We start from the raw sequence: 23,574 nt of genomic DNA, 5'->3' as shown, positions 1-23,574 counted from the left end.
CTGAATTTTTATCTCATGTTATATAATCAAAAATCAGAAAGTCACTGAAAAAGATAATGTGGTTTAAAATTTAATGTGTTTTGATTAATATATTAGCATATTATATTTACATGTTGTCCAGGCCTTAAGCCACAAAATGTCCATTTTAATTAAGTAATTAAAATAAACATGAAAACCACAAAAATTATGCGTACTCGTAGACACATTTTTTTGTGTACATAATATGTATATTTATATATATAAATACATGTTTTTATTTTTAAAATTTTAAATTAAATTAGTATAAAATACTTCAATTCTAATTTGAGAATAAAATATAAAAAGTTAATTATATATATAAGACAATACAATACTTCCTTTACACTTGACATAGAAAAACCTCAAATTATTATCTACTGAAAATTCTAGTTAATCTAACAAATCTGCACATTAAGTCAAGGAAACTAGTTCACTTGGTATTTTGTATGAATTATTAACTCAAAACCCAGTGATTTTGTTCACATAAAGTTGTGTGAAAATATCGCATTCGCAAATAGCAAATTAAGTAAGGAAATTTTGGTTTTAATTAAATAAACTTAATAATATATTTGTAAATTTAGTGCTGAGCTTTCGGTGTCAATAGACACAAAATGTAAATTATTAAATAAATTAGTCAATAAAAATGTGCAAAAATTCCCCAGAGAAATCACATAAACAAATGCAGCAAATATTTTCTGAGAATTTTTTCCAACTTTGAATAGACGTAGCCGTAATTAACGAAATCTACAGATCTATAACGGATCATCCATGTACATCAGATATTTAAAATTTAAATTTAGTCTCAGCAACTAAAATTTTGCGAAAATTTTATGTATTTTGTGTATTTTTATGCCGGAATTATTTTATTTATTTTTTTTTATTACAAATCTGTTAAAAAAACAATATAAAGATTTAACAGTGACGCCATAACTGCGCACGGCAAGCAAGCGAAATAATTTTATTCAAAATATTTTTTTTTGTTTGTAATTTAAATTTGAAGTAATTCTAAATGCAATTAAATTCCATAAGCAAATTTTTATGAGTAAACAATACATTTGATTTTTAAATAGATTTGACGTTCTCTAAAAACGGCTATAGAAATTCCCAAAAGCCCACGCGGAGCTCGTAAAATAATCGGGGGTGCCATGGCTGTTGAGTAATGAATCACAATACACATAAAAGTATTCTAAATTGAAACGTCAATTAATGCCGGATCAGCATTAGTAATATTACTTAATAATTATTTAATAACACTATTTTGCATTTATTATTATTTACTAGCTTTGTGGTTGAGCTTAAGACTTAGCCTATATTACTAACAATTTTTATTAGGTGATTAACCTTAATTAGCACATTCAAGCGGGCGTCAGCAGTGAGTTATTGCGCTAAGCACTGTATCTTTTGGTCATCAAGTAGCGGCCACTAAGTGAGAGTGGCTATCTGCAGTGTCAGTTCTTGTTTGGCAAAATTATTGCTAAAATATTTGTAAAATAAATCAACTTCTGTTGCTTCCTTATTAAGATATTTTTTTTACTTATTTGACAAATCACTTCTAGCAGAAATTTCACAGTAAATGGCTAAGTAAATAAAAGTGAATGCAAATCAGGAATGCGTGGTGAAGCTCTCGGCGGCGAATGATGAAAGATTTCGAATGAATATTTAACAGAATTTAAATTGAAATTAAAAGATTTTTAATTTTATTAATATGTTTTTTAATTTGCAAAATATAAATCTTAATAATTAATAAACATTTTGTTTCTATTGATTATAACGAAGTGAAAGGAATAAGTTGCGGTTTAGCTTTAACATATATCATCTCTGCCAATAGATAGTCTTTATGAACTTCTGTTAAATCGTGTTTCTTTTTTAATTTTGAAGCTAAATAAATTTGCTTTCTAATATATATTTAATACATATTTACTAAAACATGTTTAAAATGTATATATAAAGCCTTTTCTTTTGTAAGCATATCACAAAAGAACTACCGCTTATTTTTAAAATAACTTATGAAACAACAACACTACTGGCTTATTTAATTCAATCTTTTTGAAATCGCTTAACTTATAAGCACTTTAAATCGCATGGTTGACAAGCCTAAAAATTTGTCTATTGTGAACCACTTTTGGAAATACATGCGAAAGTTCTAGTTAACCATCAACGAATGATTTCGTTAATTATTCGTGTTTCGATAACGAAATTATTTGTAACTAATACGTTAGATTAGATTATTTAACTGTTAGAAGGTATGAAAATTCATATTTGATTTACAATCATGTAAAAAAAATATTCGTATATTCGTAATTTTAAATTTAATTACGTGTTTTGCATTTATAAGCCCAACAAAATTTCCATTTTGTCTAGAATTGCCATAGAAAGTAATGTTTATTTTATTTGCTCTTTTGCGACATGCTTACAAAAGAAAAGGCCCATAATAAAGAGAACAATTGATTTTACGCGTACAACATTTGAACTTAGTACTAATAGCCGTAATTTTTTCATTTAGAGTAGCAAAAAAATACTCCCAATTAATAAAAGAAAATATGTGGAACAACAACAACGCTCTTAAAATTTTCAGAGTTAGGTTTTACTCGCAAAATATTTTACGCCATAAGTTTCAGTGCAACCAAATTCAAAAGTCAGTTTATTGTGAATGTTCATTAGAAATATGTTGCAAAATTTCAGTCATCCATTAAACTATGAACATTTTATTTACTAATGATATATAAATTATGAAGACTTATTATTTTTTCTCAAATTCAATATATTTGTAAAAAAACTAAGGTTAATTTTTATTATATTTTAAACCATACTCTTGTCAAGAATTATAAAGTTGTATATTGATTTTATACTTATATCTGCTATATGTCATTGGTATCAATTTGTTACAGATTTCAAATTTTGTCGAGAATCGTTCTTCTCCGAGATACTTGCAATCGGCCACGTTGTTGGGTACCCATAGAACTTTATGTTAATTCTCATATCTTACTTTAAAATGTGTTAATGTATATTCTTTGTTTATATATATGTCAGTATATATAATAAATATTCCAATATAAGTAATAAGACTTGTATAAACAATAATTTGAAATTTGCTAAGCGCTATTTCTTTAACAAGAAATTGCTTTTCCTTTGTTATAGGATAAAATATGTATATGGTTCCGCTTTATAATTCATTCATTAGATCAATGGTATTGTTTTTAACTTGAAACTATTGAGTTACACATTTTTCATATTATATTTTACAGAATTTATTATTATTTAATAAAAACCATATATAGCAATTTATGTAGAATAAATTAAATATTTTGCATTTGAAATCCAAATCAAATAAAGTGAAGAATTCAGATTCTTACATTTACGTAGTGAATTTATGTTATTATAGATATTCTTTCAAAAAAATATGCATATATTATATTAAAGCAAATATGTACAAATTAGTATTGAAAAATTTATATGGATTTTTTATATCACATAAAAATCTAAAAATTATACAAAACTCAAAATTATTATTCTAATTTATGCTAAGCACACGTGCGATTCTCAAGTTTTTCTATGACAACAGAAAACTTGTTGCCTTTAAGCAAACATAATATTTACTTTATTTTTCAAAAATAAAAATAATAATAAATATATATACATAAATATATATTTATACTAAACAACATAACTAGGTCCTAGATACTAATTTCATGCCACTTTATCCAAAGTTTAGAAAACAAAATTTGTTTTTCTGGCTATGCTTCGTTAAATTTTATTTATAGAAAAAAAATTTTTAAAAATATTTTCTAAGAAATTCAAAAAATTAAGTTATTAATGATGTAATTTTACAAAATTAAAATATATTAATTAAACAAATATATTAATTAATAATTTCATTTTATATAGCTTCAACATATAGATCTTATGAAAATTAATTGTATGTGCGGGTATTTTTTTGATAACCTGAGTTACTTGTTATCTGTTAAAAAGCAATTAACTAATTTTATCTATAAGACTAAAGGGCAAATTATAGCATTTTAACCTTTTTAGTAAGAATTTATTTAAATAAAAAAAAAAATAATTCATTCAAAACCTACTACACCTATGCATATAAAGAAACTTATTAGTTTGGTTTTTTAGTTTTATTATTTGCTCTTAAATCAGCATAATTTATGGTTCATAACTTAGTGTTCTGTTTCAGTTAAGAGATATTTTCTACAAGTATTTGATTTAATATTTGTGTACCAGAATACAGTATACCCGGTTCAGGGTCGTCTGCATTATTCAAAAAATTTTTTCTAAGTTTTAATATTTAATGCAAAATAAAGTAGGTTCTGAGTGGTTTCAGATTGATTGTAGAGGAGTAACAAAAGCAAATCACTGCCGAATTCATAAATCTGTAGCAAATGAACTTGGTTTAATAATGACATGATGAGATGATGGCACTCAAACTGGTATATTTCAACAATATTTTTTCTTTTAATAATTTTTTTTTCAAATTTTATATTAATTATAAAATATTAATTATATATGCTGAATTCTGAATTCTTATGAATGATCTACAAGTTTCATAGTTGAAATAAAATAATTAAAATTTGTTTAAAAATTTCACGGTGTTTTATGTGTATGCTTTCATGTTCTTCTAGATATTCCATATATGTAGTATGTATAAATAATATGCATAAATAATATTTTTGAATATTTTTTATTAATAGGAAACAAGTTCATTTAGTTTGATAATTAAGATTAATTGATTTTTAAAACTGAAAATAAATATTAATTATTTCAATTATGAAAAAATATCATTGCGCACAGTGTATGAAGACAAATGGCAAACATTTTTATTAAAATTAAAAATCATTTTTAACATTTATAGTAGTGAGCAAAAAATATTTTTAATGCAACAAAGTTTTTTTTTAATAAAATTGATCAATATTAATAATTTATTAACATTCAGAGATTTTTTTAATAATTTACTATACAAAATTATAAATATGTACGTATTTAAAATTTACTCATTGCATTAAAGGCGTATATGGAGCGCATCCATTAATTAGTTACAGTCTCAAATACTTAGAGAAACTGTGTATGATTGTAGATTTAAAATCAGTTAATTGCATGTACCCAGATTCCCGAAATTACATTTTATATCCCAAACACTGATTCGGTCAATCGCTATTATATATTACGCTTGATGAGATCGGCTTACTTTGGAAGCGACAAAATAAATTTTGTTTGTTTGATAAGAATTTTTTTAAAGTTTTATTTAATAAGTTGATATTTAATACAAGATATATGACTAAATGTATTAGTACAAGAAAAATATCTAGCCCTGTATAATGGGTTTTTATGTTGGCTATAACGCCAACATAAAAAGAATAACAAAGGACGAAAACATGGCTGGATATACTGCATCTCAACGTATAAGTTCGTTGGAGCACAAAGTAAAGGTGCCTGCTGATAGATTACAAAATATGCTTTGACATTGTAGTTAAAGACTTAAAAACACTAGGAAGTCCATCCTTATGATAATTCTATTATTAATTATTTAAAAAAATATTTTTTTATCCTTTTTCTTTTTAATTAATCTTGACTAAGTCACTGATTTATAGGAAGATGTACTTTATCAGTTGGGAAGCCAATGGTACTATATAGTTATAACTATATAATATAAAAGAAAAAACATAATTTACCTTAGTAGCAGTCAGACACTTAAATAGTACAACTATTCAATAAATATAAACTATTCAATATATAAAAAAAAATTAGTTGAATTAATAGCAGAATTTTATGTGTTTATTTATCTATAAATAAAATAAATAGCAAGTTATTATCTGAAGAGAAGAGGAAGAAATATTTATAGGTTAAAAAATTTTTAAATTATTTATAAAACTTTATTCTGCCTTCATAATTTTTGACTATTTTTATTATAACACATGTACCCATGCTTTATTTAATAAAAATCATTTCTTATTAGTAATGACTTTCTGCAATTTGGAATATTGTCGAAATTCATTGATATGAAGAAAAATCAATAAATAATTACCGATAATAATGTAAATTATTCTCAGATTTCGAATATTGTCGATATTACCCAGTATGGTGAAAACCTACTAAATTATAATTAATAATATTAATGATAACAAAAATTATTCTGTAACTTGGAATATCATTCATACTCTTCGGTTTGGAGAAAAATTAATAAATCATTGGTAATAATAATACAAATTATTTTCAAATTTGGAATATCGTCGATATTCTCTGATATAGAGAATATAGGGAATAATCAATAAATTATTACTATTAATATTACTAATAAAAAAAATTATTTCCCGGTATGGAGAAGAATTGATAAATAATGACTAATAATATTAAAAATTATTCCGGAATTTGGAATATTTACTCGTGTGAATAAAAAGTAAGTAAGTCGCATATACAAGGGAGGATTTTGGGGTTTAAGCTTACCTTTAAATATTAAAGACTAAACAAATATTACTATAGGTGAATTGTGAATTTGTTTTGAAAAGCGGCTTTTAAAGGAGTCTTTATCCTGTTTTTTGATTAAATATACTAAGGATAATATAGTTTTGGACAAAAGTATAAATATTATTAAATTATTTATATTATTTAATCAAAAGTAAACTATAATAATATATATATGTATTATAAATTTTCATTTAATATATATATAAGTGATATATAGATAATATATTACATTTAATGAATATAAATTTCACTCACTAGAATATTGCATTTTTGTTGTTGTGATTTACTACTGTTCGATGAAAATCTCTATGGAAAACAATAGTTTATATAAGGAATTTACTTTCTTTCGTCAAAGCGGACTTAAGGGATCAACTTACTAAAGACTTAACCTTTAAATATGTATAATATCAATTCCAGTTCATTTAAATTTTTGTGTAGAATCATTACTTACTAATTAGTTTTAAAAATAAATTTAAAAAAATATGAATAATATAATTGACTCTGCAAATGCTGTCTAGTAAATCTTTTACGTGTTTTGTAAAATTCATAATTCATTATTTGGAAAATCTGTTTGTATTTTATATTCATATACCATTGGTTTCTGAAAACTGCAACGTTTACACATATTTTCTTATGAAAAATACTAAAATGTTGAAAAGCTAAAATGCAAAAACATCAAATTAATTAGCAAGACTTATTGACAATATAACACCAATTATGTACGATTTGGTTTCGAGGCACAATTATCTCTAATAAATTTTTGCTAATGCTTATAATTAAGTTGTAATAACATTATTAAACACAAAGATACAGAAAGATACAGAAAAAAAATGTTAATAAGCCTTGTCAATAAACAAATTTCGATACAAATCATTTTACCACAGGCGCAACAATAAATATGCAAAGTATTTCTGCTTTTCGGTTTTACCGGATCAGCAACGACGAGTAACAACCCACGGATTACTACTGCATTGAATCGACCGGGATGGTGTCGAGATAAGCATAACTGCAACTGCATAATTGCAAAAAATTTTAATTTAAAAAAATAAGCAAAAAATAATATTAAATTTTTGTTTTTTTTCTCTGCAAATAGCAAATATACAAATGAAATATTAACTGGCTTAGAATATAAATAAATTTATTAGCTGTTCGGCATACGAGTAGTATGCGCTAAATTGACCTCTGACAAGACCAAGACCGCCTAGTGCGGTCACTAAAGCATAAGCTAATCATTAGGAGTATTAGATATAAGCATACAATACATAATGCGAAAATCGCATATAACTACTGAAGGTCAATTAAAACAGCAGTAATGTCGCCTTTTTAACAAATTACCAACAACTTGGCAACTAACCACAGCGAAAAAATCAAAATCACAAAAAAAAAAAAATTAAAACACAGAAGATTAATAAATAAATACATTTTGCTGACAGCTAAGCCGTTTGACTAACCCAGCATTTAAGAAGTCTTCTCAGCTCTACGGCTAAAATAATGATCTTTTCATGCGACACTGACATACGCCAAAGAGTATGCATAAATTAGCATTCAGTCGTAGTGCCTGAGTTGAGGAAAAAATTAACAAGAAAATTGAAACTAAGGAGGAGTAGATTCTGTGGCAGGCGCAGAGGTCAATGCAAATTAATGCACCTCTAGAATTTATTAACACACTAAATTTTTGTACCGAATTTCATCGTGCTATCGATATTTTGATTAGGAAGAAACCAGATTTAGTAATTTATGGAATTCAGGTTCTATTTGTTTTATTCTTTTGATATTTATTTAAGTGTTGACAAAGTTGAGCCACTTGTCTTCATGTTTATGCATTGTTAGAGTCTTAAATTATACTTAATTTTTAATTCTATCAACCTTAAAAGTAATGACAATGATAAATTTATTTGTTCTATTTCTTTACAGAACTGTGACCCCGAAACAGATGTTTGTTGTACATATCGCCCACCTCCAACAACCACAACTACAACACAAAGACCTTTCATTACTTGTCCTTTCGATTCGGATTGCGTTTCGCCAAGAGATTGCTACAATGGCGAAATTGCATCTGCTAACTATGTGAAGAAACCATCGGTAAGTAAAAAGAATTTTTTTTAAATTTTTCTGTTATTTAAAATTATTTATATATAATATTTATAAATTATATTTTATCATTATGTTGATTTTTTTTTTGCTGAGAGTGATGCATCTTATAACAAAAAGAAACTATTTAAAAGCTAGAAGGGTTCGCATAGAAATGCAAAGACCACAACAAAAATTTAGTTAATTTATTGTCCGCCAAATATCTTCAGTAGGGTCTTCAGTAGTTTATTGAGTTTATTAATAGATAAGAAAAAGGTCATTCTTTTTTACTTAAATCTATAAAATGTCAGTTGTAACATCTGATATATATAGTTCCATAATATTAGCCCCAAATGTAGTTTTACTACCATTTCTTAAATTGATTTTAATTTGCCTTCTTATTTATACGTATTTAAGTTCACAAAGAATTGAAAACTAAGTCTTATTCTTATAAATAATCTTAACTTATAAATAAATAATTGCTCGACATAAAAATAAAAAATTAATTCAAACTCTGAAATCAATTACCGTTTTTATAGGAATTGTTTTTTTTTTCAACTTTAAAAGTTTAACTCGTTTGAGAAAATTTTGATTGTTTTGCTTAATAGGAACTACCAATTATCGTAAATTTTAATATATATTTTTTTTTAAATCAGTTAAAAGGTATTTTATGATCATGTAATATTGATTGGGATCTTTATAACAATGTATGTTTATTTTTATTGTTCTTATATAATACTATTGTATTAAATTTTTAAAGTTACAAGTACTTGAGCAATTTATTTTTACCTTCAAATAAATAAACAATTTATTTTAAAAAGGCAATCCTTGAATATAATTAAAAAAAATTTAAGAAATTAGACTTTAAAAAATATTTAAATTTAAAAAAAAATTAAAACACTCCAGTTTAAAAATTATTTTATTAATTTCTATATGATTAGAAAATTAAAAATAGTGACGGTTACGTTATTTGTTTTAATTTTTAAATCAATTCTTATGGAGAGGTTTAAAAAAGTAGTGAACTACAACAACAAAAATTCAATTATTATATATATTTACACTATCCATTTTCACAGGACTTTTGTATAAATGAATATTTAAATATAATCTTTTAACCTATATATAAATAGAAGTATATATCTTTCTATCTACTATATATCTTTCTATATTCTACTATAAGTGACCGAAATAAATATGTAACTATTCTTATATAGGGAAGAATATAAATGTTACATATATATAAATATATAACATTTTACAATATGTTTAAATATAATAAATATATGTAATATTTATACAATATATATATAAATATATATATACATATATATATCACAATTGTCAATTATTTAATTAAATTAAATGCAATGTAGACCAGTTTTGCCAATTCCGTTGAGTTTTTCTTATTTTAACATTATTTTTTAAATAAAATAAGTTTTATTCCAATTTATTTAATTCTTTTTTGAATTCTTCACATATAAACTTAAATATTTAATCAAACTAATTTTTATTATATACGTGAGGTCAAAATTTATTCAAAGCAATAAACATAAAACTTGATACCTTTATCTTCATGTCAATTACAAAATTATGCAAAGTTCAGCATTTGTTGAGATTATTGAAAATTTATGTTTAAAGTAAATGCATATTTTATTACATTTTTGTATAATTTTTGAGGCCATTTACGATTTTAGTAGCCATTGTTTACATACATAATTTGATGAGTATCAAAAATGAAAGATTGACATTTAAGATGCAAATACCGTAGTCATAAGGAAATAATGTTATACAAAAGTTTAATATATTTCGATATAAATTCAGTAGAAAATTTATGATTTTAAGAAGTACTTTTTTGGTCTTTTTAAGGTCTGTAAAAATAATTCACGTTTTAAAAAATAATTTATTTAATTATTAGATTTGAATGAATAAACAATTTAGTATTAACGTTATTACATATGTGAAAATATACAATATTTAAAATTATGGTTGAAATAATTTCAATTTGTTATTAATACATCAATACAGACAATTTGTATAGTCTCTTTGAATGGAGAATGATGAAAATTCTTGTATGTCCCGAGCAGAATACTATGACGAAACGTAACGCTTCGTCGTTTATAATTCATTTAGCTCAACGCTATTTCTTGCGTCAACCATATTTTTTTCCGGAAAGAAAAATCTTCTAAATCTTCTAATCTTCTTTTAAAGTTACAAAATGGCCCGTACCATTTGCATGCCCGATTCATACACTACTCATTGAGTCATACATGCCTACAGACTAAAAGGTTCCCACATTTTTAGCTCAAAATCCTGGAGATCCCTGTAGTACAACAAGTTAAGATATTCCTTCATATGGCAGATTAGAAAACCACTTAGCGTACTTTTACTTTGGTTGCTAACTAAGTACTTCGTCCGCTTTAACAATCTTTATTATTCTATAGATTATGCACTTCTAAAGTCTCCCCACTTCAGTGTTTGACAACATCTGCTTCACCATAGAAGATAGGTTGGTTTCCTCGATTAGTGTCTCTAGATTTTGTCTAGTACCAACAAATCTTATACAGTCTCTAATAATATAGTCGGAACTCTCACTTTATACTGGATAAAACTGTCACTACCGATTACTTGCCAGCCTAAGTATTCGTGGAAGCATCAAGCATCGTAAGAAGCCACGTTAATTGAAATCCCAAGTCTTTAGTTCTAATCGAAATTTTTATACTTGGAATTAACAAGCGCGTTCATCTTGATTATTGAGAATGATCCCACCGATGTTGCCATTCATTAAGGTATTTGTCTTTTATTTCTAGATAAGAATTTGACAGAATTTGTCTTGTTCTAATCCCAACTTTTATATTTGAAATTAGCGAATACAAATCCATCTTGATTATTTAAGAATGATCCCACCGAATATTGTCATTCATTAAGGTATTTGTCTATTATTTCTAGATAAGAATTTAACAGAATTTGTTTCCAGTTGAATCCAAGCTTTTATATTTGGAATTAGCGTGTGCAAGTCCATCTTGATTTTTAGGGACTGATCCCACCGATTCATTAAGGTATTTGTTTCTTATTTCTAGATAAGAATTTGACAGAGATTGCTCAACTATTTCGTTATTTTTAGAAAAATAATTTTAGTGACGTTTAATCTTAGTTCAACTTATTTACTTTCATTCTTGGTAACTTTGTCACATATACAAACCTAACTTTTATAAGTAGTATCTCAATAAGACTGTTTCTGTTTGGCTTGACTAGTTACAGAATTGTTAATGAATGCTTTGCAACGATCATGAATTCATACTATTAATGTTCATATGAAAAGTACTGATAATCTATAATACATAATAGAATCTAATTAAATTTTCTGATCCTTAGTAATATTTAAGTTACAAACATATAAATTTAATAAACATGATAGCGTTAAATGGGATATTGCGTATTGAGTATTGGATCAACATATAGAGAAAGCTATGACATGATAACGAGTATATAATCATATGTCCTATAGTCATGTAGAGTTTGTTCAATATTCAAATCCTTGTTATAGTTTAGAATTCTTAGGCTTATAAATTTATTCGTTTAGTAAAAATAAAGGAATGAAAAAAAAGGAATGAAGTGAAATGTCATCAATACACGTTTTATCCATAATAACATCAGTTTGCACTTTAGACGAAATTGTCACAAAAATTTTAAATACTTCTTTTTTTAATATCGACACATATCCATGTAAGTATTTTAAGTATTTCAGTTTTTTGTTGAGTTTTCTTATTGTAAATGAAATATGCAGTCATTGACGCCAGCTTGCATCCAAATTAACTTTATGATGAGGATCTCATTACATATTTTTCTGTTACGAATTTTTTCTTCAAAAAATTTTAAACAATTTTTGATTTTTTCTTTTTTGGGGGAAAAAATGCAAAAGGCTCATTTTCTGCTTGTTTTAAATCAAACAAGTTTATCCATAAAAATTCCTTAAATTTATATTAAATGGAAAAAAGCACTGAAGGAGGCAAAACAGGAGTGCAGAGGCTTAAATAGTCTTCAGTCTTCTTTTTATTGGTGTTGTGGAATATTTTTAGTACTGCACTTGCTTGAAATAATTTTACAAATGAAATATGTGAAAAAGGCACGGCAAGGTCGTCAATGGCGGAGGCTGGTACAAGCGCCTTAATGCACTTGTTCGCGTATTGCCGGTTTATTTATTTTGCACTGGAAACTGAAAAAAAACTTAAACTTTTACGTATTTACTACCCACTTCTGTTGGTTACCTCTGCAGCTTATACCGCGTACAATAAGCGTTTTCGTATTACCAAATGCCTAGCGGATTTGTTTAAATTGTAGTAATATACCATAATCAAAACTTCATTGCCCGAGCCCAATGGCTCTTAAATTTATAGGTTGAAATGGCATTTAGAGATTTACAAAATTTTATTTTAATACGGCAATTAAAAAAATAAAATTCTTTAATATACATAGTATATATGTGTATTTTTTGTTGACATTGAGATACTCTCGTGTCGTGAATAATTTTAGAAAATATATAATAAAGATGTGCTATAATTGTTATATATTAAAATAATTAAGTGCTTCATTTATAATAATAATTATAATTATTTTTGAAATTGTTATGTGGCATACTTAAATATAATGCAGAAAATTATAGGGAAGGAATTTTATACAAAATTCGTACTTGAAACAAGGTACGAGTGCAAACCTATGTGCCATTAACATGTCAGTGGAAACAACAGAAAATTTAATAATTATTTAATTATAAATATCCTTTCAAAAAAAGTAAGAAATAAATAGTATGTTTAATAAAGATATCTTCCCAGTAAAATATATATTTATGATAAATTATATATGTCCAAATTTTTGGACCTAATTTGTCAACACTGAAAATTGGTTTATAAATTCGAAAAAAATACGATTCAGTTTACTGATAATAACTACAGTCATATAATTTTATAATTTATTGAATTAATTTATAAATATTGAATAAAATAATAACAGGAAAGTTCATTTTCTTAAATGTCTTTTTTTCAATATTTTTTTTAAATGCTATATTTAAGGCATTTTTAATGTTCTCCGTTAAGTCCAAAAATTGAATATATAATACATTAATTTAAAAAAAAAATAAATGTGTGAAAACATACTATATATTGAATAACGTACTCAGATACATACTTTTTTTAATTGATTTAGAAGAAAAAATAGATATAGGTGGGGTTAAGATGTAGTGTAATAATACTTATAAAACTTCAACTTATATGTGTTTAGGCATGATTCACTGATAGCATACTTATAGTTCATAACCTTTTAAAATGATTAGAAAATACTTAAAATTAATGAATATTATTTAATTATTCTTAATTATTTTTTTAATATCAGTATTTTTAAGAATTTCGTGTAATTTTTTTCTATGACATAAACAGTGAATTGAGAATTAACACTTCACATAATTCTGAATTCTTTTCAACTAAACACTGAACACTATCCTTTCTAGACAGCTAAACGCTGAACACTGTCCTTTTTAGACAGCTAAACACTGTTCTTTCTAGATAGCTACACACTGCCTTCCAAATCAGGGTCTCCTAGGAGTTATGAGTTATATAAATGTCCTTTGATGTAACAACGAATATTATTCCATCCAAAATTTTTAATAAAATATACATTACTCAAATTTCAATTAAACAAAATTGACTCTATACTGTGCTAATAGCAGAGAACTAGTTTATATTTACATAAACCTTTCCGAATTGGAAAATAAACGAATATATAAGAGCGGTATGGTCAGCCAAAAATTTAATTAATTAAAATAATTTAAAAAATAAATTTTTGTTGTTGTTTCACTTCTGTTCGAAAACCTCTTTATAAGAGCGGTATATAATATATTATACGCGAGATCACTAGGCTATTGCAGTGCTTTCCAAGCTAAGGTTAAAGCCACTCATGCATTAGCTAAGATCTAATAAGATCTAAAAATAACACAACTGCCAACAAAAAACTCTGAACTGATAGAGATGAGGTTAAAAGCTATATTGTTATTCTATTCATATATTAATAAGAAAAGGTCGGCAAACAACGTTCATATAGTTTTGACACCACTTCGTACTGATAAAGAAAGCAATTGTAGAGCAACCCAAACAATAAATTTGTTTTTCACATACCACAAAAAATTCGGATAAAAAATGTTAACTTGTTTTGAATGTCTCATAAGACTTAAAGCAATTAAGTCACTCTTTCATAACAGAATAAACACTTTTTTAAGATCTTCTAAAGATTGTTGTAATAATCTGCATATATATGTAATTAAAAATCATTGTTTAATATGTAGGGTAGGGTTCAGAAAAAAGAAGAAACAGTCGAACAATCCTTTTAAACTAACAACCTCTAGCTAGAAATAGATTGTCTTTTCAGTTGGATTGTGTTTATACTCTCTACCGCTAACTTTAAACAGATACTCCACTTTATTAAAACTTTGTGATGGTTCCGTAGTAGTAGTTGTTACAGTTCCATGATAAACAGTGGTATAAAAATAGATTCGTAGAAATTAAGTTAGTGTATGTCAGTGTACTGGGTACCTGCTATAACTGTTTAAGTTATAATTTTTAAAGCTTAAACAATTATAGTTTCTATTGAGTGTATGAAAATTACTGAATTTTTAATGTACCCGATTTAGTCTAAGCATAGAGTTATTATAGAAATTTCTACTACGATAATGTTCAGATAATAAGCAAAGATGAACACAGGAGACAACAAAATTTATAAGTGGATAGCTTACAAGAACTATACGGTCAGGATTAGAGACAAGTCATTTATAGTGTTGCAGATGTTTAAGAGTCTAAATAAATTGTATGTTATAGTTTACCATAATAACGACATAATAGATATAACATTAGATGATGCTACATACATATAACTAACATAATACTTTTTATGTCAGAGACTATCATAGTAATATTGTAATATATATAATATTAGTTAAGATTAACATAATATTATTGTCATTATCCATAGCTATATAAAGCGATTTTAAACCAAACAATATTATTAGCCTCCCCAATAATGATAAATACTGAGTAAACTCTATATAAGATTTCCAATTTAAAGAATTGATTGCAAGATTTCGATTTTATAGTTCTAGTTATGAGCAGAACTAAGCAGGGGTTTGTTCACCTTGATAGTTTACAAGAACTATTATATGAGGACGTGGCGTACATTTTCCACATTGGCATAACGGGCTGTAGGCTTCTTTGACTTCCAATATATTTGAACTTAGAATGTCTACAAAATTTTTTAAACGATTTTAAGAAAAAGCTTTTACTTAACCATATGAGCTTTGTGAACTTGCACCAAACATTATTATTGATGTTGGCAATAAAGTTAAACTGCTGGTTTTTTTAGTAAATTCTCTTCAGTGTTAGCACAATATATCGCATAGGTTATAGTGTACCATTGTAGTTCAAATAATAAATAATTTTGTAATTAATGATAAAAACTAATTTTTGAAATAGTTATCAAAACAAGTAGCTTGAAATTAAAGATCATTAAAGATGGTAAAGTTGAAAACGGTTTGAATATGTATATTTTTTTCACATAAAAAGAATAATACTATATTTGTTCACATAATTAAACAAAAATGAAACAAAAATTGCCACTTTATGTCTAAATATTTTTAGTTTTAATTATTGTACTGAGCCGAGTGTACAATTAAAAATAAATCAACACTTTGTAAAGCAACGAAATCATTACATTTCGTTTAAGCGCTGCAACATTAACAAAAACTAAATACCACAAAATTACAAGTTATGTGCAGCGAACTCAGGCATTCAGCAGTACCCGCTGCCTCAGTAAGCTCAGCAGTCTCAGTAGTCTCGGCGGCAGCCACTTAAAATGCTCCGAAATTACAGCGCTGAAAAGTATCCATCATATTATGTCAGTCGATGTGAGCTTCCAAGGTCTAGGTCAGCGTTGTTTATAAAATTTCGGTTACTTTCCGTCGCTGTTGTGTGCGCACAACAAATGCACAACAGACGCCTCGCTGCCGAGATGAAGATAAAGTAACTATGAGGTATTCACACAGCGATTTTATTTCGTGGAATTTTGTAAAAACATGCGCTGGTGTGGGTTTGTGTTGTTTTAATAATCATCTTATTTTTCTTTTTTTTTTGTTTTTGTTTTTTTTTTATTTTAATAAGAGTACGATATGATCAGCTGGTGAATTAAATATATCGGTAAGATCGTTAAACCATCATTGTTGGTCTCAACGTGATTAATTCTCAAATCGGATTTTAACTCATTTTCATATAATTTGTATGTTAAATAGTTGGGTTTGCCATAATTTAAATGAGTTGGTGTGGGCTGAAATTAAGTTTCAGAATTTCAGTGTAAAAATCTGTTTAATTATAAGGAAAAACTTTAGAATGAGTATTGTTGAAGTTTATTTAAGCAGAAGGCGACAATGGAAGTAAATTGTTTTAAATTACAAAATACAAATTATTTAAACTATAATTAGCATATAATAAAAATAAAATTACAGGGAGCCTTTTAATCGGAATGGGTACACTGAGAAAAATATGCTCTAATTACATACTAGTTAAATTTATCTGATCATTTTGTTAGAAAAATGTGATATGGTTGAACCAATATATGTGACGAATAAAAATATTTTGACCTGCGATTTTGTTTAAATATGTTTAAATCAACCAAATTATTTTTCTGAGTGTAGTAATATAAGAAAATAGTAGGTTCTTAGCTCTAAAGCACTATGAATGTAACGCCATTTGCGATTGGAAAATTTGGGGTAACTTTTTCAACTTTATGAGCAATTTTCATTTTCGATTGGTAAATTTCGAGTGAAATGTATAACACTCCAGATTAATTTATAATACTCTAGATATTTTGTCAAAGTATTAAGATTACCCTGAAATATAAACTGTTTTATGTGGCTTGATAAATTGAGTGAAAATGTTGGCTTAAAGTCATTCGATAAGGTACCAAAATTTGACAGATCGGGAGTAGATTGAATCTGAAGATATAGTAGATATATGAGTCAACTGTCTGAATTGAAAATGTTTAAGCATGTGCATTCTCTTTAGGCTAATGTTGTCAGGTTGGTATTATACATATCCTACATATCGTAAAGAGTATGCATATCCTAAAGAGTAGATCCTTGGCCCTTGGTAGAACAAAGTCATATGAATTACTTAGTTATTTTGTTAGTAATTGAACGATTAAATAAATCATTTGAATAGCTGTGGCTTCAAAAAAAGTGTTAGATTATTAGGTGATGTATAATGGTTAAAAATGTGGGGTCTTACTCAATAATTTGTAAAAGAAAAACAAAAAACTTTACTATATCAAATCACTTTAAAAATCTAATTTATTTTCATATTATAAAAAACTTGAGTAACTTTTGGAATCATACATAGTTAATTAGAAAGAAATTAATAGTTTTAAGTACCTTTCTACTTCGAGACATTTGGTATTCTATTTTACTGCAAATTCTGACTGTAAGAGTTAAGAGGAAAAAGAAACAGCTGAAAATTTTCTATGCAAATGTGCAAGCCTTGCAAGATTAAGAAGAACTTTATTTGCTAATCTTAAAATCTTTACGACCTGCTGTAACTGTTTAAGGGTATAGGGTGTCTTCATGGTTTTAATTGTATCTAGTCCATTTTATAGGTCTCACAAACACTAATCACAATTACAGTTCATACTATTTAAAAGTATATGAGATTAAAAAACAGCTGATCATCACATGGTGTTATCATCGGAGATTCATAATAGACTTGCACCTTGTTAAATCTATCATTCCTTGGTTAATCAGCATTTGAACTTATGCCCCAAATTTAAAAAAAAAATTTAGAGTTAAATTTAAATTAAATTTAATATTTTTTAAATATATTGTGTATTGTTTATATTGCAATATTATAACTTTTGTATATTGAAGAAGCAAATATTATCTATTATACAGGGTTGGCTATATTCGATGGACCCAGTTATTTAATAAAAAAACATGTTGAAAACATATATTTGTCTGGATATTATAAATAATCCTAAGGTAGTTTTAGACTAGAAAGAGTCCTGAAAACATGCGTTCTAAATTGAAAATATTCTTAAATACATATTTTTTAATCTTTTATTATATACTAAAATCTATGCACAAGTGAAATAATAATATTAAATTAATGAAAAAACATATCATCATATCAATTGCATTATAATTATATGGAATTATAACCATGTATTTAAAGATTTATTTTATTTATAATTCTACAATATCCATTTTTAAAATCTCTTTTATTTCTAAATGTTTTACATAATGAATTTAATAATAACTTTCTGAAAAACCAACCCAAAAATCCATTAAATATTACAGGTGCATTAAGTTGAGAGTGCGGGTCATTCCTCTTCATAAATGCAAACATTTTTTCCAATAAAACACGTTTTTATATAAAATTATATCATATAAAATATACATAATTCCTAAGCAGAAGCAGAAATATAAATTAATTGTGAGTTAAAAATATCTTTAAGTTTTTAAATCTTACGCAGTGCATTTAATTTGTTAAATAAATTATTACTTAAATGAAGTTGTAACTAACTTTAGTGACAGATCTGACAAAAATAATAAAAGAATGCATGGTAAACATAAATTTTTAATAATTTTTTAATAAAAACTAATAAAATAAATTTTATACTTTTAGCCAAAATGAAACTGCAATATTTAAGCTGAGAGACTGAAGTTATTACTTCAGCTTCATTTAGATTTTTTGAGATACGAGTATGTTGACTGCCATCACATACAACGTCTGAATATTAACGATGCTAATAAAATCAAATGTAAAGTTTGAAATATTGCATTGTATTCTTATTTTTATGATTTTAACATTTAAAGATAATTGTATGTTTATTGTGTGGTTTAATTAACGATCATCACGGTGACATTTTGAATTCAGCCAAAAATTTATTTATTTAGTTAAATATTAAATTTTAAATTAAATTTGATATTAATGTTAGTTAGGTTGATAGTGACTATTTTACTTAATAGCAACTATTGTATTTTAATAGAGAGGTTTCGAACAGTACTAAATTGCAACAACAGAAATTTTTATTTATTTTTGATTCATTGAATTTATGGCTGGCCATACAGCTATTTCGAGTATTGTTAAATTACTCCTGAAATTTATTTACTTGGGTACAATTTTATGAATTGCAAGTACCAAGTGTTTAACTTGTACCCTGCCAAATTTGAAGCTTAGAGTTAGTGTTCATTAGTCAATTGACCCAACGCCTTACTTGACTTGTATATCGTACTTGGAGTTTTGTTACTTTGCAGAGTTCGTATTGGGAAGAAATTGAATATCAGTTCAAGTAATTATTATTTATTTATACATAAATTCATATATTTATTTATATAAATATATAATATACATATATATATAATATATATATAATTTATATAGTTATATATATATAAATTTATTTTTACATTAATTTTAATATTAAATGATTTCATATTAAATGTGATTTTAACGTCAATATAGATATCACAAAATGATTTCTATAACCCCCAAGACAGCAGAACTGTCTCTCTATACCATCATCTGTTATGTATGAAACAGATGAATTGGGCGCTCACGTAATACATGAGCTAAACACTTCACTGAAAGATATCGCTAAAAAATAATTTAGTTTTAACCTCAAAATATCAGAAGACTTGAATAATTACGACATGTATGAAATGGGTAAATTAGGCAACCATATAATGAATATGAAGCGATTTAATGGGAATATATAGCTAAATGACATATCAGTTATAGCCCCCAAGGCAAAAAATCTAAAGACTTCATATCATAGAGTAATATCTTAGTTATAACACCCAGACAGCAGAAGATTTGGAAATATAAGTGCTTTCGAAAATATAAGCGACTTGGTCATATCCCTTATAAACCGGCTGAAGGTATGACTAATCTACATCTAAAGTTATAAGCCCCAACACAGTAGAATTATGCTTATGTTAAACATTGACCAGGGGAAATGAGCTTCGACTCTTTGTGGAGAGTCTTGGTTAAATAAAGCCATTGGAAACTAACAGAGTTCAATTAAAATTATTTAAATTTTTAGTAAATATCTTAAGGGCTTAATAAAAATATATATGAGAGTTCTTATCGATCGCCTTTTAAACTTTAATTAAAGATTTTACAAATATTCAACATAACTTCTCCAATTGTAAGTAATGACGGTCATAACTTTATTTATGTTGCTTCAAGATTTCTGACACAGAGTGTAACTTAATGGCTACTTTTAAACATAATTATGAAATATATTAAGTAGTTATATTGAAAAATTAAATGAAAAAATGCTTGAAAGCAAAAAAAAAACAAAAAAAAAAAATTAAAAAATATATTAAAGAAAATTTAAAATATAATAAAAAATTGACAGCCATGTGACAACATTATTAATTGCAAAGCCAAGTACTAAATCTGCGATATATGTACAAAGTTAATGAAGAGAATCGAAGTGTACTCAACTACAAATTATGCAAATTGTAAATTGTACAAGTATCTGAAGAATGCATTTAGTTGAAAATCTGAACACTTCTGTTTTTGGTATTGGAACTTAATTAAGCAGCTGCTGTCATTTAGCAATGTCATAAAAATAAATAACCCCATTAACAAATTACCCCCAAAAAACTTAATTTGCACAAAATGCATTCAAGGTATATTCACTAGATTGCATGTATGTACTCGTATGTGGACATTAAATGTCCACCATACCACAACGGAGTACACCACAAATGATTATGGCCACTCATTATGTAAATCTTTAGCCAAAATTCCAAAATTATAAGTAAAACAAGACGCGCATTTAAAGTTATTTTTGCGGTTGTGGCGTTAAATTAAAGCAGCGCCGAAAAATATGATGGATCATCAGGTTAATAGCAAAATACATATGTACAGCGTATATATACAGTCTTACAGACTTACAGTCGAAGGGAACTAACTGAAAGTGAAGCAGATTCAGAGACAGACGATTGAGCAGTTGAGGAGTCACTTTACTTTTACACAATAAAACAAAACTTCAGTTGAGTGTTAAGCACTTGAGGTTGCCACTGTGATTTGTCTTTTGTCATTGTTTTTTTTTATTATTTTTTGTTTTTAATATTATTTTTATTTTATTTTTTTTAGTTTTTATATTTTAATAGTTTTACGCTTGCAAAATGTGAAGCGTGTCACTGATATGAAAAGTACTTAACTCAGTTTCTTCTTGCTTATTGATATTGAATTGAATTTGTGAAATTTCGCAAAGCGCACAACAGTGCGTATGAGTGATTTTGATTTGTGCAGCCGCGGCTGTTGCTACCGCCACCGCGGCACTTATTGTGACAGTTGAACGCCTTTAAGTAGGTGAAGTGATAACGAAACATTCAACAGAAAGAACTGAATTTTCAGTTTAAACAATTAATAATTTCAATTTCATAAGCGAGCCGTGAGCAGTGAGTGAGTATCTGGGAGATAGATAGAAGCTTTAACACTGCCAGTTAAAGCTTCACTTCACGGTTTGTTGTCTTATTGCTGCCATTAAGACTTCTGCTTTTTGTTTGCTGGCAATTAATTAAACCATAAAATTGTCTGTTGTGAATTCCGAGTTACAAATTATGCGCAACAATTGATACAAGGTCATTTGGCGATACTTAGGCCGTTTCGGAGGCGTTTGTGCCGTAAAGTATCTCTAACCAATTTTATTGCTCCCGCAAACTGCGACCGCTGCAATAACAACAACAACAACAATACTAACAACAGCAGCGGTAACTGCTGTAAATTTGCGGTTAGGCATTGACTTGTCTACTGTGTTGGCAGCAACTCAAACAAACTGCATGTGAATTATTTGCATAACCCGTAATCGCATTGTGATACGATCATAGTGCACAGACTCCTACTCTGCAGTAGTAGTAGAAGAAGAAGAAGAAGAAGAAGAAGCATGATATAGTCTTTTGTATTAGACAAAAATGTTTTCTATTTAGTTTTTTTTTTTTGGTTTTAGGTATTTTAGTTTTTTGGTTGGTAATTAATTTGAGATTCTTAAACTTAATTTTTGCAGTAACATGTGAACTCTTTGAAGATTTCTTTGATTTCTTTGATTGTGCAATGACTTTTGTTTATGTTTGCTATTTTGAGGAAATCTATAATGTTTTTTTTGCTAATTTTGTTTTTTCACTTTTTTTTTTTTGGGTATTATTGTTTTTAATTTGATTGTTAGTTTTTGTAGGCAAAGGTAAATGTTTACAAAATACTTGTGAAATAACTAAGAACAAGCAAAGAAGTTGTTTTGTTTGCATTTTGCATGATTTGTCTTAAAAGTTTATTTTCATGTTGATTATAAATTAAATTCTTGCAAAATTATTGCAGTAGCTTTTTGGCAAATAAGAAATTCTTATACAAAATGAGAAGAGTTGCAAATTTCAGGTAAATATTTTTATCAAAAATTGTAAAAATTGTATAACAATGTAAAAATTACATTATTTGTTTTTAAGATAAACAAACAAAAAGAGTTATTTTTTATCACATTTTAGATTAAAAAGTATAAAAAATATTATTCGAAATTATTATTATATTGAGTAATTCACAGTAAATTATATTCATTAAATATTAATAATATATTATATATTAATAATATAAATAAATATGTTTAACAAATATCAATAATTCATAAAAATAAAATATAATTATAAAATTATAACTATAAAAATTACAAAATATTAAAATTATGTATAATAAATATTAATCAATATAAAGTATATAAATATAAATATTGATATAAAAAATATTTTATAAATATTAATCATTTTTATTTATTATTCTTATTCCTATTATTCTTATTAAAATGTCTGTTTTTTACACCAGAAAACTATTTCAAATAGAATAAAGATCAATATCCATAAATTTTCATACATAAATATTAATTTTAATCAAATGTAATTCATAGACTACGTATACAGATTTTTCAGATATTATTCAA

At 26.3% G+C, this 23,574-nt stretch overlaps 2 protein-coding genes across 2 annotated transcripts in view; both read left to right on the top strand.

Annotated features, from left to right (window-relative positions):
- LOC119674910 overlaps positions 1–23,574 on the top strand; it is a 319,348-nt gene that overhangs the window by 232,292 nt on the left and 63,482 nt on the right. The gene's annotated exons all lie outside the window — the stretch shown is intronic.
- LOC119677977 (inactive serine protease scarface) overlaps positions 1–23,574 on the top strand; it is a 58,373-nt gene that overhangs the window by 23,845 nt on the left and 10,954 nt on the right. The window contains exon 3 of the mRNA XM_038089578.1: positions 8,398–8,565. Coding sequence (XP_037945506.1) covers positions 8,398–8,565 — 168 coding nt within the window. The remainder of the gene's footprint in view (positions 1–8,397; positions 8,566–23,574) is intronic.

Source organism: Teleopsis dalmanni, chromosome 2 (genome assembly GCF_002237135.1).
Source record: "Teleopsis dalmanni isolate 2A chromosome 2, ASM223713v2, whole genome shotgun sequence".
Taxonomy (NCBI): Eukaryota; Metazoa; Arthropoda; class Insecta; order Diptera; family Diopsidae; genus Teleopsis; species Teleopsis dalmanni.
This window is presented reverse-complemented; position numbering and strand designations above follow the sequence as displayed.